The sequence below is a fragment of the Vipera ursinii genome, assembly GCF_947247035.1.
Source record: "Vipera ursinii genome assembly, chromosome: Z".
NCBI classification, from domain to species: Eukaryota; Metazoa; Chordata; class Lepidosauria; order Squamata; family Viperidae; genus Vipera; species Vipera ursinii.
This window is the reverse complement of record NC_139517.1, coordinates 38,725,719-38,748,259: the sequence shown is the minus strand read 5'-3', so window position 1 is coordinate 38,748,259 and position 22,541 is coordinate 38,725,719. Positions and strand designations below refer to the sequence as shown.

The window sequence follows — 22,541 nt, the reverse complement described above, 5'->3', positions numbered from 1 at the left end:
ACCTTCAATTCTACGCGGGGAAAAACCCGAATGACCAAAGATCCATATATATATATATATATATAAATTACTAACAAAGAATTAAGGGAGACTGAAATGCATTTCTATCTCCCTTAATTCTTTGTTAGTAATTTACATAAATATATGAGCTGTCCGGTGTGACTACTGCCTGTTCGATGGCCTTCAAGATAGGCTGAAACAGGAAATAAAGATTTGCCCCATGTTTGGGGCCTAGCAAGGTAATCTAAATAGTTAATAAGTATTTGATATATATATATATATATATATATATATATATATATATATATATATATATATATATATATGGAAGGATTAATTTAACATTATATATATATATATATATATATATATATATATATATATATATATATATATATATATATATATATATATATATATATATATATATATAATTTAATTTAATAATATTTCTATACCGCCCTTCTCCCGAAGGACTCAGGGCGGTGAACAGGGCAAGAATAAAAATACAGGATTACAAAAGTTTAAAAATAATTAAATACATGCCCATATCCTAAAAATACATCTTAAAACCCCAGTAAAATGACAATAACAACCCCCCCCGCAGATATATATATACCGTATCTGCGAAAACCTCAGAAAACAAATATATATATATATTGTGAAAGCCCTAACAAGCAGGCATATACATAGAATGAAAGCTACTGCTAAGCTTGTAAGCTGCCCTGAGTCTTTGGAGAAGGGCGGGATATAAATGTAATAAAAATAAATAAATAAATATTATATATATATATATATATATATATATATATATATATATATATATATATATATATATATATATATATATATATATATATATATATATGTTTAAGTATTTGTCAAGGTTTTTTGAGTGGACCTTGCTAATTAACTCTTTCATTCCTGTTTTGGCCCGGCTCAGGGCTTATCCGCAGGAACTAGTCAACTTATGACAGCTCATTATTTGTGCAAATTATTCAAATTGCTAATAAAGAATTTGGGAGGCTAAGATGATCATTTCGAACTATTTATGTTCTCATCAGTTAGTCATACCCTTTATCTGAGATTCGAACCCGGGCTGATTATATATATCAGGCAGTGTTTTAACCTCCTGAGCCACGGGTTCCTTCTCTCTTATATTAGCTGGAAGGCAAGGCAAATGTATGTTTAAGTATTTGTCAAGGTTTTTTGAGTGGACCTTGCTAATTAACTCTTTCATTCCTGTTTTGGCCCGGCTCAGGGCTTATCCGCAGGAACTAGTCAACTTATGACAGCTCATTATTTGTGCAAATTATTCAAATTGCTAATAAAGAATTTGGGAGGCTAAGATGATCATTTCGAACTATTTATGTTCTCATCAGTTAGTCATACCCTTTATCTGAGATTCGAACCCGGGCTGATTATATATATCAGGCAGTGTTTTAACCTCCTGAGCCACGGGTTCCTTCTCTCTTATATTAGCTGGAAGGCAAGGCAAATGTATGTTTAAGTATTTGTCAAGGTTTTTTGAGTGGACCTTGCTAATTAACTCTTTCATTCCTGTTTTGGCCCGGCTCAGGGCTTATCCGCAGGAACTAGTCAACTTATGACAGCTCATTATTTGTGCAAATTATTCAAATTGCTAATAAAGAATTTGGGAGGCTAAGATGATCATTTCGAACTATTTATGTTCTCATCAGTTAGTCATACCCTTTATCTGAGATTCGAACCCGGGCTGATTATATATATCAGGCAGTGTTTTAACCTCCTGAGCCACGGGTTCCTTCTCTCTTATATTAGCTGGAAGGCAAGGCAAATGTATGTTTAAGTATTTGTCAAGGTTTTTTGAGTGGACCTTGCTAATTAACTCTTTCATTCCTGTTTTGGCCCGGCTCAGGGCTTATCCGCAGGAACTAGTCAACTTATGACAGCTCATTATTTGTGCAAATTATTCAAATTGCTAATAAAGAATTTGGGAGGCTAAGATGATCATTTCGAACTATTTATGTTCTCATCAGTTAGTCATACCCTTTATCTGAGATTCGAACCCGGGCTGATTATATATATCAGGCAGTGTTTTAACCTCCTGAGCCACGGGTTCCTTCTCTCTTATATTAGCTGGAAGGCAAGGCAAATGTATGTTTAAGTATTTGTCAAGGTTTTTTGAGTGGACCTTGCTAATTAACTCTTTCATTCCTGTTTTGGCCCGGCTCAGGGCTTATCCGCAGGAACTAGTCAACTTATGACAGCTCATTATTTGTGCAAATTATTCAAATTGCTAATAAAGAATTTGGGAGGCTAAGATGATCATTTCGAACTATTTATGTTCTCATCAGTTAGTCATACCCTTTATCTGAGATTCGAACCCGGGCTGATTATATATATCAGGCAGTGTTTTAACCTCCTGAGCCACGGGTTCCTTCTCTCTTATATTAGCTGGAAGGCAAGGCAAATGTATGTTTAAGTATTTGTCAAGGTTTTTTGAGTGGACCTTGCTAATTAACTCTTTCATTCCTGTTTTGGCCCGGCTCAGGGCTTATCCGCAGGAACTAGTCAACTTATGACAGCTCATTATTTGTGCAAATTATTCAAATTGCTAATAAAGAATTTGGGAGGCTAAGATGATCATTTCGAACTATTTATGTTCTCATCAGTTAGTCATACCCTTTATCTGAGATTCGAACCCGGGCTGATTATATATATCAGGCAGTGTTTTAACCTCCTGAGCCACGGGTTCCTTCTCTCTTATATTAGCTGGAAGGCAAGGCAAATGTATGTTTAAGTATTTGTCAAGGTTTTTTGAGTGGACCTTGCTAATTAACTCTTTCATTCCTGTTTTGGCCCGGCTCAGGGCTTATCCGCAGGAACTAGTCAACTTATGACAGCTCATTATTTGTGCAAATTATTCAAATTGCTAATAAAGAATTTGGGAGGCTAAGATGATCATATATATATATATATATATATATATACACATACACACACACACACACACACACACACACACACATATACACTTCAGCTTCGTTCTTCTGGGAGAAGTGTGTGATAGTGGCTGTTTTTTCTTCTTTTTTAAACTGCCAGGGGGGGGTGTTCTGTGGGTGGAGGCTTGGCTGTGTTCTGATGGGGTGGAGGTGTGCTCTGATTGGGTGGGGGCTTAGCTGTGTTCTGATTGGGTGGGAGTGTGTTTTGAATGGGGGCTGTGTTCTGATTGGGTGGGGATGTGTTTTGAGTGGATGGGCTGGTCTCAGCTGCCAGCCTTAGACCTGAACTGGTGAGTTGTGCTGCTTTATATATATACTGTTTCCAAATAGATTAATTCCTTATATCTCATATGTTGATTTTTAAGCTGATACATGTAATAAAAATGCTGTTACTACTTTAGATCATGCCCTTGTGAAGTTTATAACAAATTTAAAAAATCCTTTAAGTGGCTTCATAGAATAATATATATTAAATAAATACAGGGCCCGGATGATGTCATTTTGTGGGATACTGCCAAAGCATTCTCCTGAAGCTGTATTGTTGCACATGTTTATTATGAAAGAACAAAGGAAATCAGAAGTCATCTTTTGTTTCTTCCCCTCCCCTTCTCCATACTTTTTTGTTTTCCCTTTCCCTAATGTTGTACCTTACTATTTGCTTTTGTATTTTCATATTTCATGTAATAAATGAATTAAATTATTTTTTTAAAAAAATGCAACATTTAGTTAAAAAAACAGCATTACACAATACTTAAAAAGCTGGTTGGTTATATGACCAACCTTAATAATAAAAAATAGCTTTACTTAGAACAGCTTAAAGCCTGCAATAATTCTTTTAATATTATTAAACAACTCCGTATGCAAAAGTCCTTGGGAAGTACTGGACAGGTGGACAAAAATGCTAAATCCCCCCTGAACTTTTAGCTGACTGTATAACTAACAGTAGCTGAATTACTGACCCTTAGATACCTCATTCAGTATGGATTTATATGGGGCTATAAAGTTTTGGCATTATTGGATTTGTAACTGATATTTTTACTTTAATTCAAAATAAGTAAAATGCAACAATTATAATTTCTGAAAACTGTTGTTATATTTTTTAGGAAGTTTTTTCGGTAGTTTATCTTTGGTTTCTCCAAAATGTTGTTCTTTGGTTTAGTATGGTTTATTTAACTCACAAATTACAACATTTATTTATTAATTTGTTAATAAATTTATAAAACTGCCCGTCTCACCAAAGGTGACTGGGCAGCACATACCTACAGATAAATCAAAAAGTATAAAAAACAGCAAATACAAATACAAAACTAATAACAATATTCCTAAAAAACAATAAACAGAAACATAAAGGAAGGAGAATAAAAAAGTTATTTCTCAACAATGGACTATCTGGGTTCCACAGGAACCCCAGGCCTGGGTGCATAAACAGATCTTGAGGGTCTTTTCAAAGATCAAAAGCATTCTCTGAAGATATGGTGGGGCAGACTGACATAATCGGGAAGAGGGGACCCCTCAGATAGCTTGGTCCTATGTCATAAAGGGCTTCAAAGGTTAAAATTAGCACCTTGAATTGGACATGGAAGCAAACTGGCAACCAATGCAGCTTGCAGAACAGAGGTATTACCCGTGCTATTCTAGGAATGCATGGGTATATCCACACTGCTGTATCCAGTATCTGTTGAAGCTTCCAGATAGTTTTCAAGGACAGCCTCATATAAAATGCATTGCAGTAGTCCAATCTGTAGGCCCATTAAGACATGAATGACTCTTGCTGATCCAGGAAGAGAGACAACTGCACCCAAGAGAAAGCTATGTAAGGACCCTCCCAGCCACAACTGCCACTTGCTCAATGCAGCAGTAGAGAATCTAGAGGACTCCCAGGTTGCACTCTGGATTTCTCTGAGGTAATGCATCCAGCGCTAAAGATGGCATACTGGCCTCAAAACCCAAACCCATTCACTCTTGCCAGGGTTCAGCTGATGCCTGTTCTTGTTCCAGGTACTGGTGTAAGACGGACCTGACATTGCTTAATTCACCAGGGGATAAGATATACAATATCGTTAGCATACCTCGGTTCATGGGGATAGATGAGCTCACCCAAAAGCCTCCTACAGATGTTAGAAAAGATTGGAAAAATCACCTAATAAAAATTATTATTAAAGATGTGTCTTTTTCGTACATATATTTGTGTAGCTGTGGTTAGGGTTGCCTAGAAGGGGCAAAATCAGTAAGATGGCTGACAGAGCACGGCGATGCAAATAATCTGTTTTAGATGTAAGTCAATGTCACTTCCAAGTATAAAGGGGGTGGGGCTTGAATCACAAGCTCTGACCACTGATTTTGACACCACCCCCTTTGCCTGGCTGGTTGTGAAATATGATCAACGATGTTCTTTTTCTCTCTTTTATTTACATCTTGCTTTAAAACTTCTTCCAAGTGCTAGTATAACCTCTGAAAGACTTAAAGGAATTATAGAAGGAGTGAATTGGCAGAGGATAAGATTTTGCTTTATATTTATAAATCAAAAAGTTCATATGTCATACTCTGTGTGTGTGTGCATGTATGTGTATACACACACACACACACACACACACACACCCCATATGGAGTTTGACATCACAAATGTTTATAACGTATGAAGAAAATTTATCCATAACATATGGAGAAAATCTATCCATAATATATGGAGAAAATCTATCCATAGGTTGGCCAGAAGTTGAAAATGACTCGATGCACATAATAAATTATTAATCAATGTTTATACATTCAGTTATAGCATTCCTTCTGATGATCTGGACTAAGTTTTTAGGTTGTGTATTGATTCCTTCATTTATCTTGAAATAAATTTTGTTTGTAAGTTCTCTGTTAGTAAATTTTAATTTCTACCTTTTCTACCTTGATAAAAAGGAATAAAGATCTAGACCAGGCATGTCAAACTTGCGACATCATGTGACATTGCGCGACTTATCACGACTTTTTCTCCATTGCCGGCAATGGGGTCGGCACGGTTTCAGTATGATGCATCCGGCCCGCAGGGCGGCAGTTTGACATGCCTGATCTAGACAGAGACTCTATAATTGTTTTGAGTATATAGGTAAAGGTAAGGTAAAGGTTCCCCTGCACATGCGTGCTAGTTGTTTCCAACTCTAGGGGCCGGTGCTCATCTCCATTTCAAAGCCGAAGAGCCAGTGCTTGTCCGAGGACATCTCCGTGGTCATGTGGCCAGCATGACTAGACGCCAAAGGCGCACGGAACGCTGTTACCTTCTGTTAGGTTCAGACAGACGAATGACTCAGTGAGGTTTAACAGTAAGAACGTTTATTAATACACATATGTCAACTGTCAACTGTCAGAATAACTCCGGCTTATATACTCGGGCCGTTTGAACTGTATCCAATCCCCAGCCTGGATTTTCCCGCCGTTACAACATTAACCAATAATTGCAACCGGGCTTCCCGCTTCAAAGAAACCTTTTGCAAATAAGCTACTGACACAACACCCCTTCCCCCCCAGTTGATGTTATTTGTTGACGTAATCTCTCAAGTATTTTGGTGGCTTATGGACCCTAGATGGGTATCTATTGGACTTGCAACTTACATCATTGTTGACAGACTGGCTAATTGTTATGGGCCTAGAATTTTGGGTTACTGGCTCTGCAAATTCTCTAATAACTGATTGCTGTTGCTGATGTGGCTGTTGATGTTGTTGTTGTAGATCTTGCTGTTGTTGTTGTACAGGTACTGCTGGCCTGTCCATAGAAAACAACTCCCAATCGATTTGACTATGCTGTGGAGTTGCTACAGCTAACCTGGGTTGAGTTTCCACTTCACCCCCACTAGCTGATGAGTCATGTTGGTTAAGCCAAGATGCAGTATCACCCCTGTGTTCAATTTGACCCCCATTGACTGACACACTTTCGGAAACCCTCTTCCTTAGTTGATCAGTATGTCTTTTGCTTACTCTATTCCCTTCCCCCTCAATGGTGTAAGACAACGGCCCCATTATGTCAGTGACTACCCCTGGAACCCATTTGTCCCCCGGTCCATAGTTTCTGGCCCAAACTAAGTCTCCAATGTTGAAGGACCTGTTTGGGATGTCAGGTTCTGCACTTGAGGGTAGTTTGTCAGGATGTAACCTGTCCAGTTTAGTGGTTAGCCGTTTGCCCCACCTCATTTCCGCAGGGCTTTTCCCGGTAGCCGTGCAAGGGGTTGTGTGTTGAGTCAGCAAGAAGTCTGCAAGTCTTTGGTGCCAGTCGCCACGGATGATTCACTTCAAGGCGTCTTTAGTGGTTCTCACGTTGCGTTCAGCCAAGCCGTTGGTGGACGGGTGGAAGGATGCCGATGTTGCATGTCTAATCGAGTTGGCCTTGAGGAAACCCTGAAATTCAGCAGAGGTGAATTGGGGCCCATTATCAGATACAATCACATCAGGTAACCCGTGAGTGGCAAAGAGGCCCCTTAAAACCTGTATTGTTCTAGTAGATGACATTGAAGTAACAGGCACAACCTCCAACCATCGGGAGAAGCTGTCCACCACAACTAGGAAGGTTAGGCCTTGAAATGGCCCCGCAAAATCAATGTGAATCCTAGACCATGGATTCCTGGCCATTTCCCACTTATGCGTGTGTGCGTGTGCCTGCTCAGGCCTGGAGCGCTGACACTGATAACACCCTGAAACACACTCTTCTATAGCCTTGTCTAACCCCGGCCACCACAAATGACTTCTGGCTAATGCCTTCATTCGGACAATCCCAGGGTGACCTTCATGTAATTCAGTTATAACCGTATTCCTGTGAAGTTCAGGAATGACAACTCGGTTACCCCATAATATACAACCCAAGTGGGATGATAATTCATCTTTCCTTCTAAAATATGGAGTGTATTTAGGGTCCAGGTTTTTACTTGGCCATCCACCTAGTACCCAGGTCATAATCCTATTGAGAATATGGTCTTTTTTAGTGGCCTCAGCTATTTCTCTAGCTGTTAAGGGGCATTCAGGTATTTCCTGTAGTGACAGAATTTGTCCTACCGGTGCAGGGTCACCATCAGTGTTAGTTAAAGGTAGTCTGCTAAGAGCATCCGCATGACCCATTTCCTTACCAGGTCTATGTTGCAAGGAAAATGAATATGCAGAGAGGAAAATTGACCACCTCAGCATCCTGGGAGACATTATTTGGGGTGTCTGTTTATCAGTGGTAAACAGTCCCAGTAATGGTTTGTGGTCAGTGAATATGGTAAAGTTCCTACCATAAAGGTAATCATGGAACTTTTTTACTCCAGAAGCTAATGCTTCTCTATCAATCTGAGCATAGTTCCGTTCAGCTTTGGTAAGCGTCCTGGAATAGTATGCTATTGGCTTTTGATTGCCCTGACTATCCATGTGGCTGATGACAGCTCCCACACCATAAGGTGAAGCATCACAAGCTAAATAGATCGGTTTGTTCTCAATAAAATGTGTAACCGTGGATTGGCTAGATAGAATATCTTTTAAGGTTTGAAAGCTGATTCTATGTTTTTCTTGCCACTGCCATGGGGTTTTTCCATCTAATAGTCTGTGCAATGGTTCCGCGATGGCAGCTTTATGTGGCAAGAATGTGTGATAGAAATTGACTAATCCTAAAAAGGCTTGTAATTCAGCCTTATTTTTTGGTTCAGGAGCCAATTTAATTGCTTTAATTTTTTCAGCTGTAGGGTGAATTCCCTTTTCATCTATTCTAAACCCTAAGAATTCAGTGGATTTAACTCCAATACAGCATTTTTCCTTTTTTAATTTGAGTCCAGCCTCTCTAAATTTCCCCAGTACCTGTTCCAGACGCTCAGCTAAGATTTCTTCAGTTCTTCCAGCTATCAGGACATCATCAAAGTAAGGGCATACACCAGGTATGCCCTTTAAAGTCCTCTCCATCACCTCCTGGAAGATGCCTGGAGCTGCTGCAATGCCAAATTGCAATCTGTGGACTCGGAACGCCCCCTTGTGGGTAACAATAGTTTGAGCTTCAGCAGCTTCCCTGGAAACAGTGAGTTGCAAATACACCTGCGCCAAGTCGAGCTTGGCAAAGATGGCGCCGTCCTGGATCGTCGCGAGGACCTGTTTCACCGTCGGGACCGGGTAAGCATGCTTTTTCATTCCTAAGTTCAGGGTGGCTTTGTAATCAGCACAAATCCTCACATCCCCATTAGGTTTTAGGGGTGTGACGATTGGTGTTTCCCACAAACCACCCTCGACCGGTTCTAATACGCCTTGGCCTACAAGCTTATCGAGCTCGGCCTCGATTTTTTGCTTAAGGGCGAAAGGCACCCGTCGGGCCTTAAGCCTAATGGGTTTAACTGCTGGGTCTAGATTAAAATTAATTGGGGGCCCTTTATATTTACCTAAAGACCCATCAAATACGTCTGCGAATTCATCGCAGACAGATTTGAGGGTCTTATTATTATTAATGGTATTTATTCCCCCGACCCAAATTCCCAGGGCTGGGAACCAATTAAGACCAATTAAACTAGTTCTATGGCCTTCTGTGACTAATAAGTCTAAGAAGCCATTAAACCCTTTATAGTTAACTTTAAGAGTGACCTTCCCTTTAATATTTATTGGGGTTTTTTGAAAATCGGCCAATTGAATTTTTGTTGAGCTAAGTGGAATTTTCCGGCCACTTTTAAATTCAATATATTTAAGGGTCTCATTAGAAATTATCGATACTGAGGCCCCAGAGTCGACTTCCATTTTGCAAGGGATTCCTTGCAGATGGACTATGATTTTTAATTTTGGTCTTAGAATATGGTTAATTTTTGGCTTCCCTATGTGGTTGACTCGCGCCACCTCCCCGCGGTTGGGATAACGTGCCACAGGTCTGGGGGTCTCGTTGCCACTATGGTAGGGGGTTACCTTACCTTCGGCCCAAACGTCGACTTCGTGAAGACGATTGTCGCGAGGGCGGCCCCGGCAAATGGCCTGAATGTGGCCGGTCTTTCCGCACATTCTGCATTTAGCAGAGCGGAATCTACATGTTGCCCTGGGGTGGTTGCCCCCGCAGCTTCCACATCTGGTGTCGCTGTCGCGCGGTCTGGTCAGATTGTCTCTCGGTTGTCGTTGCGGTGCTGTTGGTTGAAATCGGCGACCCGGTTCTGGTCCTTCGCTGCGAGAAGGTCTTGCCGGCATTTTTCCAAACCTTCGGGTGACTTCGGCTATGTCGGCTTCCCATTGTTGATCCGCCTCTCCACTGTCCACACGGCTTTCTTGATTAATTTCGGCTGAAGCAGCCATGCTATTGCGGGGGGGGTCGCGACTTCCAGTAGATTCATAAGTTAAAAGTTCGTCAAGGACTTCTTGTAGATTGCCGGTGGGCTTAGCGATAATACGATTTTGTAACTGTTCATCTCGCAAGCCCAGCACCACTCTATCTCGAAACCTAATTTCAAGATTGTCATATTTACAGCGTAATGCTGCTTCTCTGACTGCAGCGACGAATTTCGTGATTGACTCGCCCAGCCGCTGATTGCGGTTTTCGAAAATGCGCCTCCAATAGAGTTCTGATCTTTTCGGCGTAAAATGTACTTTTAATTTGGCTAGCAAGTCAGCGTACGAGACGCTTGATACCGGCAAGGGTTGACAGAGTCCAACGGCAACCCGGTACACGGGTGTGCCACTGATGGTCAATAGGGCAGCAGCCTTTTTCCGGTCGTCGGTTATGCCGTTAACGAGCAAGAACCCTTCGACCTGTCCAACATATTCTTCCCAATCCTCTGGGTAGTTTGGATCAAATTCTTTTAAAGAGCCTAGTTGCGCCATTCGGAGGTTTGTTTAATTCCGCCGCGGCCGCTAGCAGTTGACTGTGTATTTTTAAATTTACCGCCTTATGCTCAGCTGATTGTCGCCGATCCTTCACTAGTCCGCCGTCAATCCCATCCTCGCCGCCACTTGTTAGGTTCAGACAGACGAATGACTCAGTGAGGTTTAACAGTAAGAACGTTTATTAATACACATATGTCAACTGTCAACTGTCAGAATAACTCCGGCTTATATACTCGGGCTGTTTGAACTGTATCCAATCCCCAGCCCGGATTTTCCCACCGTTACAACATTAACCAATAATTGCAACCGGGCTTCCCGCTTCAAAGAAACCTTTTGCAAATAAGCTACTGACACAACACCTTCCCATCATAGTGGTCCCTATTTTTCTACTTGCATTTTTACCTGCTTTCGAACTGCTAGTTTGGCAGAAGCTGGGACGGGTAACAGGCACTCACTCTGTTACGCGGCACTTGGGATTCAACCCGCCAAACTGCTGACCTTCTGATTGACAAGCTCAGCATCCTAGCCCACTGAGCCACCGCATCCCTTTATTTGAGTATATAGAGTAAGATAAATGCGATTCAGATAAATTTAGCTCTATTTTGAAGTTCCTATTTTATTAATCTACTTTAAGCAAAAATATAGGGCTTTAAATACATTTCTTTGGAAAACACATGCTGTGGTATTTTAATTATGAAAATTGCAATGATCTATTGAGAAAGGTGGAATTAATTTTTCATACTTTTCCAGGATTATTGTTGAATATTAATTTTAGGCTCAAATGCTGGCTTGAATAAGGAACCGGAAACTCAGAAATTCCTCTGTGGATTCATTTTGAAAGTTATTTTATCCCTCTAAATCTGAGAAGTACTGAGATCCTTACTTATGTCAGAATCACTTTAGATGCATACACTTAATGCCACAATGTTTGCTTTATAAATATTTGGTTTCAAATCAAATTATGATGCTTTATCCATACAAAACAAACTATCATAAAAAGCAACCTAGAACTAAGTAGAAATTTCTTAATATGGGGCCGGATGGCCAGGGGGCAATTGGTGGTGGACAATCCCTGGCAGTGGGCCAGGGGAGGAGGAAAGCTTGCCGTAGTTCAGCAGCAATGGTTGGCTGGGAATGAAGTGGGCATGATTAAGGGTCAGCACCTAAATGTCCTAGACAAGGGGTAGGCAACCTCGGCTCTTTTATGACTCATGGACTTCAACTCCCAGAATTCCTGAGTCAGCTATGCTGACTCAGGAATTCTGGGAGTTGAAGTCCATGAGTCATAAAAGAGCCAAGGTTGCTTACCCTGTCCTAGACCCTCTTTGTAAATTAAAAAAAAGTGAGATAGGCAACATCACCCCCAGATGGACTTGTAACTGGCTGACAAACTGCACTCAACACGTACCCCTTAATAATCCTACATCTACATGGAGGGAAGTAAGCAGTGGGGTACCACGAGGTTCTATCTTATGCCCAGTACTCTTCAATATCTTCATCAATGATTTAGACCAGGCATGTCAAACTCATGATGTCATATGATGTTGTGTGATGTATTGGGGTTTTTTCCCCATTGCCAGCAATTTCGGTGCGGTTTCAGTGTGACGCATCCAGCTTGCAGACTGGCAGTTTGACATGCCTGATTTAGACAAAGGGATAGAAGGGGAACTCATCAAATTTTCAGATGACACTAAACTGGCAGGAAAAGCCAATACCTCAGATGATATGCTCAGGATCTTGATAGACTTGAAGACTGAGCCCTGTCCAACAAAATGAAATTTAATGTAGAGAAAAGTAAGGTTTTACACTTATACAGGAAAAACCAAATGTACAAGCATGGATTAAGTGAAACCTGGCTCAAAAGCAATAACTGTGAGAGAGTTCTTGGAGTCCTAGTGGACAATCAGTTAAATATGAGCCAGCAGTGTGTGGTAGCAGCCCAAAAAGCTAAAGCAATCCTTGGTTGCATAAACAGAAGGATAGAGTCAAGATCATGTGAAGTATTAGTACTACTTTATCAAACCTTAGTATGACAAAATCTGGAATAATCCATTCAGTTTTGGTCACCACATTATAAAAAAGATATTGAGACTTTGGTAAGATTGCAGAGAAGAGCAACAAAGATGATTAGGGGATTGGAGGCTACAAACTAATCAAGGAGAGAAGCAACGTAGAGTTAAAAAGAAATGTCCTAATAGTGAGAACAATTAACCAGTGGAATGGCTTTCCTTCAGAAGTTGTGGGTGCTCCATCACTGGAGACTTTTAAGAAGAGAATGGACAGCCACTTGTCTGGAATGGCATAGGGTCTCCTGCTTGAGCAGGAGGTTGGACTAGAAGACCTCCAAGGTCCCTTCCAACTATGTTATTCTGTTATTAGAGGAAAAATGGGTCCATGTAAAATAGATCTTTCATTATTATTTTGAATAAACTCAGTACAGCTGCTTTTAAAATTATTGATTTAAAGCCTATATGTATGTTACTTGGCAGGTTAGTCAACTCAAAGACTTGGTATTTGGACTACCTGAACCAGCTGATATTGTAGTTTTTGAAGTCATATTGTGGTGGGAGGTTTTGTAGAGATTTATTAAAGCTTCTAAGCCAGTAGAAAGAAACTGATAACATTGACCTGACCATCGAAATCTAGATGTTTCAGAGCTCAACTGAATAGAGTTCCCATGTATTAGATAAAAGTCTATAGTAACTCATGTTATACAAATGATCATCTGAAACACAAAGTCCTCACAATTTCAAGAATAACAGTAATCCATTGCTTACAAATGTCCTTTAGAGCAAGGTTTCACTGTAAATATTAATGTGACCTCTAGAAATATGAACACTCTATTTTGATAAACCAAGGAAGCTTGTCATAATAGCCAATCCAGTGAAGTTTCTTCATAGCACAGAATGTCTTGCTATTACTGCTGAAAAATGGTGATAATATTTTTCACCATCTTAAAGGTAGAAAACACATTAGAATTACAGCGTGTTCTTCAGCAGGCTTAACAGAGGTTAATCCTGAAAACCTTGAAACATGTCTCCTCTCCAGCATAATTTAAGAGCCTTGGTGGAGCAGTGGGCTAATGCCTCCTTAAGTAACACCAGCTGCCTGCAATTAGTGCAGGATCGCATCCCATCAGGCCCAAGGTTGACTCAGCCTTCCATCCTTCCGAGGTAGGTAAAATGAGGACCCAGATTGTTGGGGGCAATTAAGCTGACTTTGTAATAATGCCGCTTGGGGTGTGTGTGAAAGCCCTAATAAGCAGGCATATACATAGAATGAAGGCTACTGCTAAGCTTGTAAGCCGCCCTGAGTCTTCGGAGAAGGGCGGGATATAAATGGAATTAAAATAAAATAAATAAACAGATGACTGCATTTGGCTTATCTTCATGTATGACCCAACTCTTTCTTTATCATCTCAACACAGAATACTTTTCCCTCTGCCTCTGTTTCTTCAGTCATTTAGATCCTTCATATACTGAAGGGTTCCATTTCATAGATCCAAACTTTATACTTACTCAAGAATCAGTGCTGTTTAGTCAGAGCAGCTTTCTCCCAGGTCCATAAATAGAGGATTACAGCCCACATTGCCAACTACCACCTGCTGCTGCCTTATTTTCAGAGCACTTTTTGAAAAGACACTTAGGAGTATGTTTTAGACTGTGTTCTCAAATTCAAAAATCAAATTTTGATCCTCAGTGGAAATTTTTCTCAGCCACTTTACTGTTTCACATGTATGTGGAGAAAAAACTGGTACATCTTTAGGACAAGTGGGGACAAGAGTAGGAAAATAAATTATAGATGTACATCTTGGAAATGAGTGTCTCATTATTTTATTTCCCCCAAAAGTTCAGAGACTTTGATTTAGTGGCAAGATTTTGAAAAACAGATGAGAAATAGAAAGGAAACAAATAAAAAGTACAGTAAACAGGTGAAGTGTAGACCAAGGAAGAAATTATTGAAGTGTACATGGGAAAGTGTACAAAGGTACGCGGTGGCTAAGTGGGTTAGGACGCTGAGCTTGTCGATCAGAAGGTCGGCAGTTTGGCGGGTCGAATCCCGAGTGCCGCATAGCAGAGTGAGCGCCTGTTACTCGTCCCAGCTTCTGCCAACCTAGCAGTTCGAAAGCACGTAAAAATGCAAGTAGAAAAATAGGGACCACTATGGTGGGAAGGTAACAGCGTTCTGTGCGCCTTTGGCGTCTAGTCATGCCGGCCACATGACCATGGAGACGTCCTCGGACAAGCGCTGGCTCTTCGGCTTTGAAACGGAGATGAGCACCGGCCCCTAGAGTTGGAAACGACTAGCACGCATGTGCTGGGGAACGTTTACCTTTACATGGGAAGAAACCCAATTTTCCCCCACATTCACATTCCCTTTATTTCTTCTCTGAGCTGCATACGTACAACAGGTGAAGAAAATCGCAAACTTGCAATAAAAAAGTTGCTGATGGGTAGGAAAAAATCTCAGAAATATGTGAATTCTGAAATTAAAGTACATTGTTAAGAAGAGTATTTCCACCATGGCAAATTCCCAGTGACTGGATATCAACAAATTCTTATCAATGGTTATGGCAGTGTAATTTTTAGAGTTGAAAATTACTACCTGGAATTCATCATGGTTGGGAAATACTTTGAAAATATATTAAACCATGGGCTTTCCCCATTGTTGACTTGAAGGGCTGTTCGCCTGCCTTTGAGTCAGCAGAAAACTAATTTAGGCTAACATTTGCTATCAGCATAATATTTGCTGTCCCCACGGTTTATCCTTTAATTCAGCCTTCATTGCCTCTGGGTTACTTCACTTTCCTTGAGGTGCCCTTGGATGATGCTTGAAAAAGGGATGGGGTTTAAAAAGTACTTTAGCTGAGAATGGGTTAAACTTGCTTGCTCATGGTGGGCTGGATTTTCAGGGAGTGTGGTCAAAAAAGTCAAGATAGTGGCCATGAGGTTGTGATTGAAGATCCAAGCTTTTTGTGTATGTTGTACGTAAAAAGCAGATGGAGATTCAATCAGTATTGTGACTGCCATCTTGACTTTTTTGAACAGTCTCATGGGGACATGGCAGAAAAAAGTTGCTAAGATTTGTTTGTGTCATGGCTAGATACAAGTGAGGAAAAGCCCCATGACTGAATTTAGAAATGTGCTTACCTCAGAATATACCAATTACCTTATGGCCAAGCATGAACTTTATAATTTAATAATATATGTTTAAGCAAGAGTTTGGTGTAATGGTGAAAGCACCATGTTAGAGACCAGGAGTTCTAATATAAACCATGGCAAATTATTTCACAAATGCAAGGAACTAGTCCATGCAGTTGACAGGACTTAAAATTGAATGGAAGGCAAGACAGAAATGCAGAAAAACAACAAACTACAGTTTAGTATAACATCAACCCAAGTCTTTAATTTCTAAACCATGAATTTAGTAGCCATCTCCTGCCCATCATAATACCTACTCTCTCTCTTTTTGGGGTTGCTTACCTGCCTGACGAAGCTGTTTGATGTTGTGTCAGAAGAGGTGCTGCCATCAGAGCGTTTGAAACGGTTCTTCCTTTTGCTATACTTCCCCTAAAGGGAAAAACATAAAAAGGTCAAGAGTAGCACAAATGCAGAAAAACATACACAAGTAGGTAAGTAGGTGACAAAAAGTGTGGATACACACGACACTATACTCTAATCCAGCAAAGGGATGATATAAACCCCATCTTCAGACAGTTGAACGACATGTTCCATATTCTTTAATTCAATGTTTCTCAACTGTGGTCACTAAGTTGTGTTGATTTCAACTCCCAGAATTCCTCAGCAAGCAGGCTGCAGCTGCCATTGCATGCTGCAGAAGACATTGATTTTTCACCAAATTCATTTGTTTTTGAACAAGACACAGTGACCTGATTCACAAATAATACTAAATCATAAGTCATGGTTCAAAACACCAATAGTATGGCAATCTCTTCACTAAACAAACTGTGCTATGACTTACCATGCTCTGTGAATCTGGTTATAAAGATCTGCTACAATGCTACTAATTCTCTTGTTGTATGTAGAGCAAAAATGCAAAGCAGAAGAGCATTTAAAAAATCAAACAATTCTATGAAGTATAAATACACCCCAATGGCACATAAATGTCCTGCTTTTGTTGATACACATAGGTCAGTTCCCTAAATTCACACAAGTCAGCACTGCAGCAAGACACAAAACCTTGAGCCTAACAATGTTGTATCACGTATCATGGCTTTGCAATATGTTGTAATTTGAAAAAGAACTATTGTTGAAAAACACTTGCTTTTTTAGATGCGTTATATCCAGAATTCTGCAATGGGAGAATCCTTTATTGGCTTGGTTGGATTATAAATTTCTCTCATCCTCACAAGCAACACATAAAAAGGGTGGGGCTTTGTTGTAAGGGTTGCAATTGCCATATTTACTTTTTTGTTGCTCTTTTTTGTTGTTGGTCAATATAGTTGTTTGGAGAAAATTCCACCAGGAGACTTTCTTTAGGAAAAGTTAGGAAGAGTTGGCCCACTTATGAATCATAACCAACATTCCTCCCTTTTTTCCAAGCTGAGTGAGAAACATTGATAGTTTATTGTTTTTCACATCTTAGTAACCAGATATCTAATCCAGTTTTTAAGAGGGTAAGCTGTGAACTGCTAAATGTCCATGTTCTTTAACCATGAATCTTTTTTTTTTAATTCAATCTGGATCATCCAAACTGAATATCAAAGTTGATTTATCAAGGCTTTGGGAAAGCCTACTGCGAGTTCATGAATAATTTTCTGAGCATGTGAGGATCAATATTACAGTATAGGTGATATAATCTAATCAGAAGATTATTGAGCAGAAAAAAGTCGGGGCATTTAATGCAATTTTCATTTGAGGGAATTAAGAAGTTCTACTGGAATTAAAAAAGAAAGAGGGCTCTTCTCCCTGCACATATGTAATTCTAAGCAGGAAGATACCTTCCTCCTCCCCCCCCCCCCCGCATATATTTGCTGGTCAGTTAATTCTTACACCCATTACAGTTATAACCTGTGGCTTTTTCCTTTCATAGCAAGCTAGCAACACCAAGTTCCTTTTTTTAGGAGAGAGGATATCAATTTAAGCTTCTTTCCTTCACCTGCTTCTAAGAATCATGCCTCTGCCATATCCCAAGGGAGAATGTTCCCTCCCCCATGAACCGACCCTTTGCACCGATGGGGGGGGCACACCAGGAATGAGCCAGATGCTTCCCAAGCATGTCTTCAGAGAGAGAAAGGACAGCTGGTTGAGGAGAAACCCATTGTTATTAGGCCCCCACAAACAAGGTCCTTGTAGTTCTAAAGTCAAGCAGGGCAGGAAAAGAAGGCAGAGATGAGGCTGGTATTTTTAGTCTTTCCCCGTTCTAAATCAGGCATATGCGTCACTCATAGCTGCAATACGCAGTCAGGATCCAACACATGGAGGACCATGAAGACCAGGACAAAAGAATTGCCAAAAGGTGTTTTAGCTCCAAACAGCCCACTACTGCCTCAAAGATACTCAATTTAGCGTTGCTTTTGAGGCTAGCTCTTGTGAGGGACCACACACCTCATCACAGAAAAATTATAAAATAGTATATTTCATTCCATCTGATTCTTCCATCCAGGGAGAGCATTGGAGATGCTACTTCCTTATCAACTTGATCTCTCTGTGCCTCTCTTCCTTTTCCTCCCTCTAAGATCTACCTTTATTTTGGGGGAAAAAATTAAGCTCCTGCTGTTCATAAGTGAGCACAAGAAAACTGATATTTTCTATCTTTAGGATCATATCAAAGGACTCAGGTAGCTCAACCTCTTCTCTTAAAATATACCGCCACTGACTTCTATTCTCTCATTATCCACATACATCAAAATAAAGAGTATGTTGGCATTTGCCAACTCCCACTGCTTGTCTAGATTTATTAATATCCAATATTTCTCTCCTTCTCTTTTGCTCATCAAAACCATATAGTACAGCAGTTTCTGAGAATCCCTTGTTTTCAGTCTGGGCCAATAATTTATCCCTTAAAAAAGTGGCTGGCAGATAAAAACACAAGCAATTTTCCAATAATCCACCCAGTAAATGTTGTTTTGGGAGCTCTTATAGCTAAAATTAGCAGCTAAACAAATATTTAGCAATAGTCAATATGGTGTCATTATGCTGTAACTATTAGGAGATGTTGAATATAAACTCCTTGCTTCAGAAAGTTAAAAAACAGAAGTAGAAGATTGTGGGAACAAAGTCTAACACATATGAAAGGATGAAGAGTGTAATCAAATCATTTTTCTTCAAATTAGGACATTTCATCCATGAATCATGTTATATCCTGAAAGATAGAACTATCTATCCTGGAGCAGTGTAGGAAGAGAGAAAAAAAAACTTACTAAATCCCAGGTTTTCTCCATAGCTAGATATATAATTAATTATCTTTATTGAAACCCCTAAGAATATCTTCTTACATAAACTGGGGGGATCATTACCAATCTTGAATCGACTAGTCCTGATTTCTATTTGAGAAGAAAGCCAGATGAAACATTTGAACTTCAGTGGCAAAGAATGGTAGCCATTTAATTCCCAGGTCACTTTCCTGATCACAACTGGCTAGAAAGTCTGACACATCTGGAAAGATGCACTAGTAATCAAAGGCTGATGCCTGAGGAGCTTCTCTTATAACCAGCCTCAACAATATCTTAACCAATTTGCATGGGGATTGGGAATGGGGGGGGGGGTAGGAGAGGAACTCCTAAGAAAATAAGAAAAGGCACAGATACAAGATCCTATTGTATATCTCCCCCTCCCCGTGAAATTCAAGGACCGAGGCAGAGAGATTCCCCACTTTCAGTCTGGTTTGCAAGTGCTGCCACCGATGGCTTTGGACAGATTTAAGGATCCCAAGGGAGAAGGCCCTGAAGCTGAGCGATACTTTTCACTGGACCAACCGGCTAGCCGGAACTCTCATACAGCCATCGCTGCACCCCCTTATGTCCTACTCCGTGAATCGCACTCAGCACCCATCCACCCATCCCAAAAAGCCTGACTATTCTTGGGTGGCCAACAGTCAGTAAAGACTATCCATGAAAACCGACAACGTGCTCTTCCACCCCATCCTCTTCCAGAATCAACATTTCTCTCAATTACGTGCTAGACGGGGGGGGGGGGGGAATAATTCAGCACAGAACGTGGGTGCTTCAGCCCGGGTCGGGTCTCGCATGGTCCCCCGGTCGCATCCACTGGATCTCTCCACTCCCTCCTTCTCCCGCCGCCGCGATTCTTCTGATTTTCTCCCCGCCCCTCCTTTCTTTCGGACACGATCGCCACGTCCAAAGTTTCCCACATCACAGCCAAGCTGTCCTCAGCCCCATGGGCTGCAAGGCGTCCGACCGGTGCAGCCGACTGAAGAGCGGGCTGGCGGTTACGCACCTGGAGGCCAGGGTTGTCTAAGACCTCCATTTGGATGTCTTGGCTGGAGCTGTAAGGTGTGCGTGACATGCCGCTGTCTTGCACCATGGAGACGCCTGTTCTGTCGGCTGAGCTCACGCCGGACTCATGGTGAAAGCCAGGATAGATTGGGGTCGCCTTTCGCCTGCCCAGGGAGCCGACTACTACTAGCCTCCTCAAACTCGTAGCCTCGGCATGGCCCCTCCTGATGGCTAAGATGAGCAAGCAGGCCCCCTACGCGCGCGCCGCCGCCGCCGTGATGGATGAGCCCAGCGTTCCAATCATAGGGCATCGCCTACGAGCGCTTCCTGGCAACTGGCAAGGGCTGACGGCTGCCTTCAGCTGCCCAGGGGAAGGAAGAAGGGGTGGGTGTGGTCTGAGCCAAAGTGGGGCCGAGCAGATGGCGGGGAGGGGAGGGGAAGATGGAAGCTCCTGTCAATGGTCTCACATCTAGCTAGCTTCCTTACAAAGATCCTCTGGGGTGCACCTGCTGCTGTCCCATCCAGGAAGCCAGAATGGAAGGAAATTTGTTCAGCTTCCCTTCCGGTTATAGCTAGCTACTTTTCCCCTCTTTATTTTGTCGATCCACGTTTAACATCTCCCTCCAGCATTAGGCTGGAGACGACCATTTTGCTTCCAACTCTGTTTTTTTCACTCTCTCCATCTTCTGATGAGATCCCTGCAGAATTTGGGTCGTGCAAGAAGATTTCAGGTTGTAGCTGAGAATAGCTTCATTTGACTACTGGCCCTTTCTGGACTCTGAAACTAAGCAAGGTTAATACTGAACGAGAGACCACCAAGCACCCCCATGGCTGGGAAGTCAACCTGGCAGTACATACAGTTACCCCAAAAACCCTCACCCAGGAATTAAGTTTGGTTCAAATACAAACACTGATAATTCCCCCCCCCACAGCTATAAGCATAAAAGTGGAAGATGGGAGCAAACTCAGGGTTGCTTTAACAACACATAACTCCAAATTAGTCTGCCACAGTTTTGTCTAATATATTGAGTGAACTCAGACTGTGTTATTAGTTTATGGTGTTGTGCAAGTCCATAAATTCCACTTGGTTAAATTAGCTATAAGTGATCTTGTTGTGCAAACACAATCTGTTACATTTATTCATAAGGTTTGTTCCAGCTGAACTGTACCTCTCCTCTTTCTGTCTCACTTTAGTCTTCTCCATTGAGATGTCTCATAGAGCTTGGTTTAAGAAACATTATCTCCAAATCACTCAAATTATGAGACACAGGCTGATTCACCATTATACTAAGCCTGGTTTGCTTAACTTTGAGGTTGGTGAAAAAGCATACCACATTATGGCTTAAAATGTTTTGCAAATGTGCTCATAATGTCAATAAGTGCAACATTTTCTATCTTCTTTTAATCCCAGCAGCCTGTTTACACTATTGCTGCCATTGCTCATTTCTTTTGCTTAGAAACATTCCTCACTTCATTCACAAGCCCTGCTAACTGCATTGTGAAGATTCCTTCTTAACCATTTTATAAGGACATCTCAGAACTCAGCTTTCATCTCATTCTAGAGTGTCGCTGAGGCCACATAACTTTATGTTTATCTTATCCTATATTTTCCATATTTTACCGGTATTGGCTTGCTTTATGCACAATTAGTGGTGCTTAAGAATTTATTGGGGTGGGTTTTATTTTTTTGATACCATAAAAATGCATGCCACCCAAGCTGTAAGTCATATCCTTCTAAATATTGTAACCTTTTATTTCTAAGAGTTATCCATTCTTTTAGCCACGTTAGAGCACATGCTTGGTAGTATAAGGCACAATCTGGTAGTCCAAATCCTCCATTTTCTTTAGTTTCTTATAGAGTTTTCAGTTTGATTCTAGCTTTCTTTCTTTGCCAAATAAATTTCAAGATCAATTTATTCAAATCATCAAAAAAGTTTTTTTCTGTTTTTACAGGTATTGTTTGAAATAAAAAAAAGTTTTGGCAAAATATTCATTTTCACAGTCGCTATTCTTCCTAGCATTGATAATTGTAAATTTTTCCATTTTTCCAAAACAGTTTTTGTTTGATTCAATAATTTTATATAATTATCGTCTTTTATCATTGTGCATCTTGCTGTTAGATGTATTCTTAGATGTTTCACTTTCTTAACTATTTGCAAGTCTGTTTTTTCTGACAGTTGCGTTTTTTACTTATTTGTCAAGTTTTTAACTATAACTTTGGGGTTTTTTCTGTTTATTTTCAGTCCTGCTATTTCTCAAAATTCTTCTATCTTTTTCAGCAGTTTAGATATTGTGTCCAACAGTTCTTCTAAAATAAATACCAAGTCATCTGCAAATGCTTGTAGTTTGTA

General features: G+C 40.7%; 1 protein-coding gene across 2 annotated transcripts in view; it reads right to left on the bottom strand.

The window, feature by feature from the left end:
- The window catches only part of CACNB1 (calcium voltage-gated channel auxiliary subunit beta 1), a 76,995-nt gene extending 56,715 nt beyond the window's left edge, over positions 1 to 20,280 (bottom strand). For both annotated transcript variants that reach the window (XM_083379294.1, XM_083379295.1), the window contains exons 1-2: positions 20,192 to 20,280; positions 16,256 to 16,342 (exon numbers count right to left, since the gene is read on the bottom strand). In XM_083379294.1, coding sequence (XP_083235420.1) covers positions 16,256 to 16,342; positions 20,192 to 20,278 — 174 coding nt within the window. In that variant the 5' untranslated portion in view covers positions 20,279 to 20,280. The remainder of the gene's footprint in view (positions 1 to 16,255; positions 16,343 to 20,191) is intronic.
- Between the last annotated feature and the right edge of the window lie 2,261 nt (positions 20,281 to 22,541).